General features: G+C 40.8%; 1 protein-coding gene across 4 annotated transcripts in view; it reads left to right on the top strand.

Moving 5' to 3' along the window:
• The first annotated feature begins 631 nt into the window (after positions 1-631).
• The window catches only part of LOC136436394 (short transient receptor potential channel 7-like), a 55,838-nt gene continuing 45,034 nt past the window's right edge, over positions 632-11,435 (top strand). Inside the window, exons 1-3 of one of the 4 annotated variants that reach the window (XM_066430350.1) lie at positions 632-741; positions 839-949; positions 1,444-2,394. In XM_066430350.1, the coding sequence (XP_066286447.1) occupies positions 1,588-2,394 (807 nt within the window). In that variant the 5' untranslated portion in view covers positions 632-741; positions 839-949; positions 1,444-1,587. Of the gene's footprint in view, positions 950-1,140; positions 2,395-11,435 lie in introns of those variants that run through there. The other 3 variants (XM_066430351.1, XM_066430352.1, XM_066430353.1) reach the window with 3 other exon arrangements.

Raw genomic sequence — 11,435 nt, 5'->3', positions numbered from 1 at the left:
GTTACGCTGAAAAATGTAATCCCCGATAGAAACCAACGAACAATTGTTATCGATTTCCTAGGTAATAGCAATTACAGTGTCGGATGACTTATAGAACTAATATTTATTTTGTTCTGAATGTAAATAATGCATTGTGTAATGTCCGAATTCCAGCTTGATTAACGCCACAAACGTCGTCTCTATCAGATTATTCAATGTAATAGTTTAATCAAAACTTTAACCACATACGTTTATCTATATATCTTGATGATTACTTCTCAGACTTCACTCTAACTAACTACATTTACTTCAAAAGGTTTATGCTATCAGTTGTCCAAGAATGCTCCAATATACGACACCATGGTATCGTACGTATCATTGTTCATACGTACTTAGATTTTCTACACAAAGATTGTGATTTTACCTACTATATCTTTTTCACAAAAAGAAAAGATATATATATAAACATATATTTATGTCTAAATATAAATCACTAAATAGCATCGTACTTGGTGACGATGTGACACTAACTGGCAAGACAAAAACGATCTAAGACGTAATTCGGCGCTTTCTTGTGACCTAGCCAAACTTTCTTGAGAGCAGTGCCATCTGCTGCTAGCGTCCAACCTTATATCTCCAGATCACGTGGCCCCTTGTCAGGGGAACGCAACCAGATTACGATACGGTTGGAATACGACCTACGCACTTCGGCAGCCTACGCACAATCATTGCGGTCGTCAGCAAGCATCGTTGAACAGAAAAGTACGGCTTCGCTGGATTATGTAAACAGTGTACGTCTGTGCTTCTTTTCATCCCATTTGTAAGGGCAGTTTATTTAACGAGCTTGTTTTTTTTCTAGCAGGGGATTTTTCAGCGCCGAAATGAAACTTGCTACCCAGGGATTCTCCATTCGGCGAGGGACGGTAGTTATCTGGTGGATACCCTAGTCAACAGGTCCCAGCGATGCGGAGTAAGTTTCCTCCATGATTTCCCTGTTGTAACGCTGTGGTTTGCTTGTACGCGATAAGGCCCTGTGTTTGCCGCTGTAATTGTACTTGAACATTCGGTAACTAGGGTGCCGATAGATCCTGTAAGGGTTGAAGAGATGGCGTCATCTGAATAGACCTTTTTTTCCTCGTCCGATGTAGAAAATGCGTCTGTGCAAATTTGTTGTAGACGGGCTTCGTTCGAGACTGAAACGTTGATATCTCGGGGGAATATTACATGGGATTACAAATCTGATTCCCTGCATCACCGTGGTGCATTACGTTCAAAGATTTGTACAGTAATCAAATAAGTGTCTCTCACGTTGCTTTCATCTGATGTTTTCCGCATGAGCTCCCGGGGACTAATTTGCATGAAGTGGGCGAAGCCGTAGGAAGCCCATTCTGCTGTTAGTCCCCATCTTCAGAGCAATTGCCCTCGTAATGCTCCGGATTCACGCCAGTGCTTTTTGTCCCTTAGGGACCGCGTAGGTAGTCGGCTCGTGAAGTCACCGCTTTTTTCCACGCTTGGACGGACATGAAATCACCCGGCCACGGCGGCATCAGCCACGCACAACAAGCGGTGGACACTTGTTTGGCGTGCTGGTAGCGGGCGCCGCTTGTGATGACGGCGCCGCGCCCGACACGGACCGCCACCATGCAACGTTCCAACACCGCGATGCGGAAGAATCACCGGCGGGCAAACCAACGAGGCGCCGCGTACATCTTCAATGACAAGTGCCCCATCCTGACCCCGGAGGAGGAACGCTTCCTTACCGCCGCCGAGTACGGCGACATCCCCACCGTACGGAAACTTCTAGAAGAGTCGACTACGCTAAATGTGAACTGCGTGGATTACATGGGTCAAACAGCTTTGCAACTAGCTGTAGGCAATGAACACCTCGAGGTAACAGAGTTACTTCTCTTACAGCCCAACTGTCAAAGAATAGGAGACGCCTTGCTTTTAGCCATCAGTAAAGGCTATATGAGGATTACAGAAACGTTGCTGAATCATCCTGCGTTCAGCGAAAAGCACAAACGTTTCGGCGGACTGTTGAATACAAGCCCCACGACGGAAGAGTTGGAGGGAGACATCGCAGAGTTTTACCGTATGGACCAAGACGGCACGCGCTTTTCTCCCGATATCACCCCAATCATACTCGCGGCTCACTGCAATGAATACGAGATCGTCCAGATGCTCCTCATGCGGGGAGCCAAGATCGAGAGACCGCACAACTACTTCTGTCGGTGTGAGGAGTGTATCAGGAAACAGCGCTCCGATTCTTTCAGCCACTCTCGGTCGCGAATAAACGCGTACAAGGGCTTAGCCAGTCCGGCTTACTTAGCGCTCTCCAACTCGGACCCTGTCATGGTGGCTCTGGACCTCTGTAACGAACTAGCCGGTCTGGCCAACATCGAGAAAGAATTCAAAGTGAGTCCAGAGATATTTTATATATGTCCATTTCATCTTTATATTGTACATACTCATACTTTCATTATCACCATTATAGTACATACACAATAGGAATTGATGACGTGCTATAGATACTACAAACTGTTGATTCAAATGATGACAGTATTCAAAGTAAGTCCAGAAAGAATTTTTATATTTCCCTTTCATCTTCATATTGCATATACCCATACATCGTTCACACGACTGTAGTATAGACACAATTAAGATTGACGACGTACTACCAAACATCAACTGTTAAATCAAGTGGTGACAGCATCCAAAGTAAGTCCTGAAACACTTGATATATTTCCATTCCATCTTCATGTTGCATATTCCCATATTCACATTATGATTATATACACTCATGACACACCATATTCACACCGTACACCTTGAACTGTTGATCCAAGAATGACAGAATGGAAAGTAACGTAAAAATGATTGATATATTCCTATTGTCATATCCCATCTTCATATTATATAAACTGATGATAGTCATTCACACCATCATTATATACACAATTAAGCTTGATGACGTAATATAAAAATAGCAGACGTCATCAGCTTCCAAGCACTACTATGAGCATAGATATGATATTTTGTTATCTCTAAACAAGTATTATTGTCTCCCGCATTCACACAGGAAACATGTATTGCCATCAATGTCTAGACCTATGTCCAATTAATCTCTATGTCTACGACCCCCTCCCCCCTCCTATCCAACCTCATTCCATTCAGTAGCCAGAAGTAATCTTACAAATGATTTCCTCCATGGCCTTCAATATGAATGACCACGTCAACTTTCTCAACAACGCTGCTTTTTAATAATTCATATTCGTTCGCTTCGGTGAGTTGCGGAAGCATGAACTAGCATTCATCATTTGACAGCAACACGTTATGGGCAGCAACGCAATAATACCTTTTAAGATCATATCGGAGATGGGTTCAAGCTAATTCTACATATCTTTTTTTACCAGCTATCTCACAAAGTACAGTGGCTATAGTCTCTTCCTATCTGTGACAGTGACTAATTGATGAACGCTTGGCTGCATGAATTATAAATGTGATCTAAGTTCTTTGAATATTCATTGAAACAGAAATTCGGATTACCCTAAGTATACATTTCCTTTAGTTATTCTGAATCCGATATGGTTAGTGCATGAAATTAATGTATTATAATGGGTAGTTTCTGTTTGTATTTTCAACGCTTTAAACTGTAAATTAGCTTGTAACGCTTATCCAGATGAACTAACCTCTGTCTGACCAATTAAATTAAGGAATCGTATTTACTGTTTATCATTGTCATATTCATTTACTGTTTGTATCTATTGTTTTGTGTTTTAATATTCATCTATAGCTCTAGATTTGAGGTTTATTGTTACTATTTCATTTTACTTTTCATGTGTTTAACTTTTTTTCTTGCAATGTTTTACATCATTGCCACATCTCTGACTAGAGCTACAAGGTAATGAAAGTCAATGTTGTAACGCAAGAGCCAAAGGATACACCGGCGTCAGTGTATGAGTGGTCTACCAGCACATTAGACCGCATGGCGTACGCAATTTGGTGGCTTTTGAATGAACTTGGCTTATCAAACATAGCGTACTAATGACAGTGTAGGGTTACTGTCTCCGTAGTAAACAGACTGGGAAGAGAATGGCCGTCGAGGGCCACATAAAATGCAGAAAAGACCCGTGATATGATATGGCCCAACTATACAAAACGGTACATCCGTATCTACAGCAGGTTTTTATTTCATACATTTTTAGTAAAAAATACATTGATACACAGCATAACAGTACATTGAATTCAACAAATATACACAATTACATGTTGTTACTGGCTTTTTTTCTACAGTAGATCTATTCATATACTAGTTAGTATCCATCAGACGAAATCTATTGAAGACAAAACCTTCGCAGAATGTTACAGAAAAAGACGTGCAGAAAAGAACACCCTTCTTAGTTGTTTTTTTATTAATAAAACAAGGACAAGGTAACAAAGACAAGGTGGCACTGCATATACACTCAAGTTGTTGGTTTCTATACCAGTTATCGGAAACCCCCAAAGGCTTGTGCTCTTTCACAGGCTCTTTGAAAACATACTCTCTTAATGCGCAATGAAATCCTGGCACCAGACTCTACGGCAGCCACAGAATTGTTTTTCTACTAGCTTCGACACAAACACAACTTTTTTCCTTTGTCCGAATGAAGCGATGTGTCAATTTGTGAGATATACCTACAAAGAGCAGAAGAAAATCCTAACACAGATCCTTATTGATGTACAGCCTGTCTTTACGTAAGATTATTACCATCGACCTCTTCTTTTTATCTCCCACGGGATTGGCCATTAGGATTAACCAAGACAACAGGTAACCAATCAAATTTGACGTATCAAGAACTGCTCCAGCAGACGCCCCGCAGGTCATTTGTCAAGCCGTAGGACATCATTCTATAGTTTATATGTCGTTACCGCTATCAACTGCAATTTTACAAGTAGCAAATGAGAACCGCTGGCAGGCAATCTAATTACCAATGATTGAAGGTAGTAATTCTTCACTGAATGACCCATGCTGTTAATCTATAGGAAACAAGACACAGACTACGTTGAAATAGACGGTTCTAAATGGATAATATGTAATAGGGATTAATTCTAATCTCCGACATATTGAAGTATCTACAAGATGTCGATTGCCGGGAGTCCCACTGTGGAAAATCTCTATGTTTTATTCATATAGATTGACTTGTTGGGTCCGGTGGGTTGTGTGGCTGTAAGAAATACAATTGTTGAGGACCTTTGGTCTTTATAGTCGGGGTGCCAATGTAATAGGGATTAATTTTAATCTCCGACATGTTAAAGTATCTACAAGACGTCGATTGCTGGGAGTCCCACTGTGGAAAATCTCCATGTTTTATTCATATAGATTGACTTGACTAGGTCCAGCGGGGTGTGTGGCTGTAAAAATACAATAATTTTTGAGGACCTTTGGTCTTTATAGAGGGGGTGCCAACAAGGGATAAGTATAACCTAACCTATGCCTGATATACAAAACGACTGACAATCTGGTCGATGCACCAGCGGCTAAAATAAGTTGAGTTACGAGCTCACCGAACAAAAGAAGTATCGTAGAGCAGGGGCATCCTAACTAGACTAGATCTCTCAACAACACCTTGTCATAACGCTAGGTGTGACAGGTCGTTCCATGCGATATAACCAGCTGCCACCGCGTTGCCAATAAGCCGGAGTGACAAGCCCATGTTGTGAGTTTGACCTCTAGTTTTGAAAATTCGTATGCGACAATTGACTGAATTTTGACAAATCGAACTTGGTAAAGTTGTGTTATTCATAGACGCCATCAAAGAAGCGACTTAAAGGGACCTAGAATAAGATGGCTTCCAGGCTACCCAGCGCCAACCTTGGCCGGAAAGTTATTTATTGATTTCTTTACCTAATAGTTTCGTTGATATTTTTATTGTTAATTTTTGATTTTTTTTTTTACCTTTCAGTCTGGTAATCAGCTGTTATATACTCTTTTGTGTCTTCACCTTTGGTTAAGAGAAACATGGGAATGACTTATCAATCTCCACCTTCCCCGGCACAATCATAATGTATTTTGCTTACATGCCTGTATGTATTGTTTTATTGGTGCGGAATAAAGAATAGAATAGAAAAAATTGGCTGAGAGAAAAGTCGTGGGAAGGTCCTGAATGTCTAATAAGGGCTTTGCGCCGAAGTGTATTTCTAGTTCTAGTACCGGCTACGCTATACAGATGCTCACGTGTACGTACCTGGCGTGAGCAAGACTTCACAAAATGTGTTTTTCACTCTTGTCTGCGTCATGCCCCAATTTCTCCATCTTCTGACATGCATAAACATAGACGGTGGGCCAGGCTTACATGTAATCTACTTTGAGATGCCATTAAAGAAGATGATGTCAAAGAAAGATGTAAGTCGCCCTTCCCTAGCCCGATAGCACTCTCACTTTCGTGGTCCCTTTCATTTTACAGGCCGGTAATTATCATACTTTGAAGTCTGGTATCTGCCGGCCTAGCCTAAAGCTTTGAATATAGTCTGCCTTCTACAAAGATTATACTGCTTTGATGAAAGGCCATAGCTACAATCATGTTTGTTTCTTGTTTGGTAGATACGAGAAACATTCTGATATTTCCGTTTTAATTTGATTCTGATTGTTAACATTTGCAAGAACTTTATCATATATTTCGACAATTCCACATTATCTTAATTTTTTCTCTGCTACATTGTGTATATATGACTATATAATGTATCGCACACTTGATTTGCTTGTACCTATATAATTCCTGTTCCCAAATCTTGTTTGTGACCCTGCCTCTGGACCAAGAAACCGTGAATTTGAATGGCGGCTTTGTTGCTCATCCGACATGCACCCTGCTGGGAAGGGTCGCAGTCCTTAGGACTGGACGTTAAGCCATGGCCCACTCTTTAGTTGTTATTGGGGCATACTGGGACAATTTCCCAGGTACACTGAACCTGTGAATACTGTACATAGCGTCTGCCTTCTCTGCCATGACCAGTGTGAGAGTAGCTCTTCAATGAGCTAAACCGGTTAGAGACCACTTCCACTTGACAAGAAACAGTATACAATAGTCTGACATTCTGTTTGTGTCATCATTATGACGTCAGCCATGGGTCAAGGGTTGTCGGCAGTCAATATCGCCCCCTATTCCAGTTGAAAGAAGGTCTTACGTAGATGACGTAATCTCCAAGCAGATCTACACGGGGCGCGAAAATCGTAAATGCTAGCCAGAGAAGCTCCAGTCAGCCAGAGAAGCTCCAGCCGGCCCCGTAGATGACGTACTATCTTCTCCCTTTTTGAAATCTTTTATTTTCTCTCCACACGTTATACGACCACACGAATAATTCACACACATAGTTTTCTAAATGACCTTCGAATGCTGAATGTCATGAAAAAAAGGTTTGCACGGCTGTAGACTCTGCCAGATCTAAATGGATGGCTTTTTCAAAAGTTCATTTCCCGTCAGATACCCGTATCAGCACCATATCATATAGAATAACAGACAAACGAATGACTGTAACGTAGGACTGGCACCGAGTTTGTTACTGAATCAATTACCTGGTGTAATTGGATCTTTCTTTACAGCCACGATGTTGTATAATGTCATATCCTTTACAATTTACCTCCTACGTGCAAGCAATTATAGAGATGACATAGAATACAACGCGAAATGAAACTCTGCTATATATCTGGTGTCAAACTGCTGGCTTCATGTGGAATGAATGCTATGAAATTCAACCGCACAGCGTAATATATGAGGATACAGAAGTCCTGAAACTCACAATCGTAATCTACCACCAAAACGAAAATATTACGAATTGGAAATGGCTGTTATTCATATGCCATTATCCTCATAATAAATGCTTATTCTACTTGGTTATTTTTCAAGGTTAACAGGCTGAAATATTGAATTTAGAATGCTTAAGATAAAAATGGGCGACTAATTTGCAACAATTTATAGGGAATTATTGTAATAATGCAAAATTAGAATATAGAGTATGTTACTTGTTATGTAAGATATGAAGTTTGCTAATCTTATTTATTGGCAATCATTGTGATGATGCAACATTAAAATATGGAGTATGTTACGTGTTATGGAGAAAGTCAAGTTTGCTTATAAAGATTGATGATGCAAAGATCTTTGAGTTAAACTACAATATATCACAGTGAAAAGGACGAGTGAAATAAAAACAATTCAGCTGGTAAATTGTGAATAATGGCATTAGATAAGATTACTGTATAACAGTATGCAGTTAAAAAGGGTACGGTGCTTTTCTGGATACACAAAATCCATTGATATTCATCTTGTTTCCTGGATCTAATTCATCTGTTTTGTAGTTGTGAATCATGTCTTTCGATTCATATTTGTTTTTCCTATGTTTAGTTTGATTTGGAAAAGTAATGAAAAGAATGATTCTAAAAAAGACTATACGTTTGTAATATCTCTGGGTCCCCGTAAAGTATCCACACAAAAAAACATGTATGAGAAAGGTCCCTTAACATCCCGTGAGAAAGGTTGATGTGGTCAGGGTTCTTCCTCTTGAATTCTAGCGTGAAATACGATATCACCCTGCCTATGCGCACGATTAGCTTCTAGTGGAAACGATCTTACGGTAAGTACGTTTATCAGCTGACGGCAGACTCAAAATCTGCTTCCACACAGTAACGGTTATCTTACACTATAAATGACCGAAACGATACTGTAAAGAAGATCGCGTAGAGGGCGACTTATCTATGCGCAGATCAATCTTCAGGGTTTTGTATTCCATACAAAATGTGTTCTCAAATACCATCATTCAATGTTGCATAAGCGAGAATTAAATAGATGTCATGTGGAAATTCAACTGTGCAGAAACTTAAAATATTGGACTCTTCCGGAATTTTCAATTGATTGGATCACTCAGTCCTCGTCAGCTATCAGACCCAATCGCTGTGGACACCTGGCTTTACGCACGCGTGACGTCAACAATGGGTCAAAGGTTGTTGGAAGTCGATATCGTCCACGGCCCTGATGTGAATGGCGTCATGTACTCCTCTCAGAATCTTTTACAACACCCTCTAACGAAACTGTGAGTTGTATATCATTCGAAATCCCTTGGGATCTTCGCCAGCCCAACCAATGTAGACAACTTTGACCTTGATGCGGAAGTGCTAGCCACCGTAAAATTGCAATAACCCAGACCTTCAGGAGATATGTCCGACCAACCGTCCACAAACATTTGTCAAGAGCACGGTGTACTAGCTAAACATACACTCTAATATTTCATTCTGACTTTCTGGGGGCTCATTTCTACGCTGTGGCAAACTTTTGGCATTGTTACGAGGGTTTACAAAAAGGCGTCGGCGTGGCGTAACGGTTAGAGCGTTGGGCTCTATTGAACCAATAGATCCCGGGTTCGATAGTCACCATGCCCCGACGTTGTGCCGTTGGAAAAATTACTTAACACGACCTTTCCTGGCGGTGGAGTGACGCCCACCGAGCCACTTTGGCTAACCTGTCAAAATGTGTACCAAAAACACACCACGGATTTGGTGCGCCAATGTGCCAACATCTGCACATTGACATCCACCAAGAGCCGTTAATTTGTTTTGTCAAGAAAAAGAAGTGGGCCTCATTTGGATGGTGGAATATGGGGCATATCTATAAGCACCAAGTTACAAATCATTACCGTCATAACCTTGCAGGCTGCGCGGTTGGAAAGAAAAACATGAGTAAGGAGGGAGTTAGTAGGTTGGTCATTTTTGGCGTGCACTACGCCGTGAATTCTGCAAATAAAGAACCCACAGCTGGCGTAACCAAAAACATAATCTTCTCGGCGAAGATACCTATGCCAAGGCAGCCCAGAAAAATGTCATGTCAAGGGCCAATGATCTGATTAAGAAATTAAATCAATGAAATAGATTGTGTAGAAAAGGCCAGGAAGACAAGGATTAAAAATCTGGTCGCAGCTCAACTGTTCATCTTTTTTCTCAATTTAGACTCCTGTCACCTACTTCAGAGTTTGAAACTCGACGCCTGCAATAAAAAAGCGACAATGATTTGAATTCCAGGACGCTGATAGAAGGCATTTGCCCATTATTTCCAAATGAGGCTTGCAACATTTTATCTACCCTAGCGCGTTAATACCAGCTTCTCCTTAAAGGATTATCTCTGTTCATCAGTTGAGAGTCTTAAGTAGCGGAAGAAACTTACATGTACAGATGCGGTAATGATTGAGTGAATCTGAAAATAGATTCATAATGATGTTCCAGCTTAGGAGAAATTTAAGATGTCTCTTGTAACCTTTTCGAGTATCTCAGATGCAGATGGTTTGGAATGCTAATTACGTATTACGGATTAATTGGAAACAAAGAATGAACCATGTATTCCCTCAGCCTCGTACGCAGACATTCTGGGTGACAGCGGCTGTTCTATGGCCTTTTTTTGCTGATTTACACTATTTTCTTAGCCTCTTTCACAGACTTTTTGGAGCGGCAGCGTTTATTTGAGTGGGGGGGGGATAATTCGTAATTCGCGAATCAGCGCTCTCAAAACAAAATACACGCCGCCGCTCCAAAACGTATGCGACGGAGGCTACAAAATCTGATAGTTGGCGTGTTCTGATATGCCAAAGCTTAGGTTGGTACACTAATTGAATTTTGTCACATTAGAAAACGATCAGAAAATAGCGCAAAAAAGCCAGAAAGCCATAGCAAACCACCAGCCACATCGCAGGTCTGCGCAGGGCGTTAGTATATTCCCTGCGCTGTGTGTGAAAGCCGTAATAATTCCCGTCAAAATCATATGATTCCAATGGTAAATTTCTGTATTTGTTTTGACCCGCCGGGTATTCTGACTGTCCAATGGTAGTGCACGTACTTGTTAAAGAAGCTCATTCTCCCACAAAGAGCATCGCTCGCGGGCTATACAATATACTATTTGTCGGGGCGTGGCCTCTAATCAGTTGTCAGCCAATCAGAGAATCGGCTTTACTCAAAGAAAGGCGATTCTCTAAATGGCGTTTAGCGGAGCCAGGCTTGTCAAAAAACGTTTTACACTAACATCTGCTTGGAAATTATGTAAATTTCTGATAGGAGAGGACTGAAGAATTTGAAGGATCATCAGTCGAACGAAAGATTTATAGGCAGCCCATTAGAGATATGCCTTTGTGCATTGTATTTTCTGCTAATGGATCGGTTGCTTCTGGGTGTTACTATGATCTACGATGTTCAAGAACAAATGATAAATCTAGTGCGGATAAGATTCATATTGAAGTTTCGACGATGAAAACTGTAAACCCGTTCACTGTTATTCAGCAATGCAAGAAATATGAGGATGTCAAATATGTCTATATTCATAATCAAGACAAATATTTTTTTTCATCGTAAGATTTCATGTCAAGAACAATACAAGAAGTTATTGGTTTTTCCATGTATGAGGGGGTCATATGTCATAACAGAAGACTATCATTCAAAAGTGTTAATT

Source organism: Branchiostoma lanceolatum, chromosome 6 (genome assembly GCF_035083965.1).
Source record: "Branchiostoma lanceolatum isolate klBraLanc5 chromosome 6, klBraLanc5.hap2, whole genome shotgun sequence".
Lineage (NCBI taxonomy): Eukaryota > Metazoa > Chordata > Leptocardii > Amphioxiformes > Branchiostomatidae > Branchiostoma > Branchiostoma lanceolatum.
Note: the sequence above shows the minus strand (reverse complement) of the source record. Positions and strands in the feature narration are given on the sequence as shown.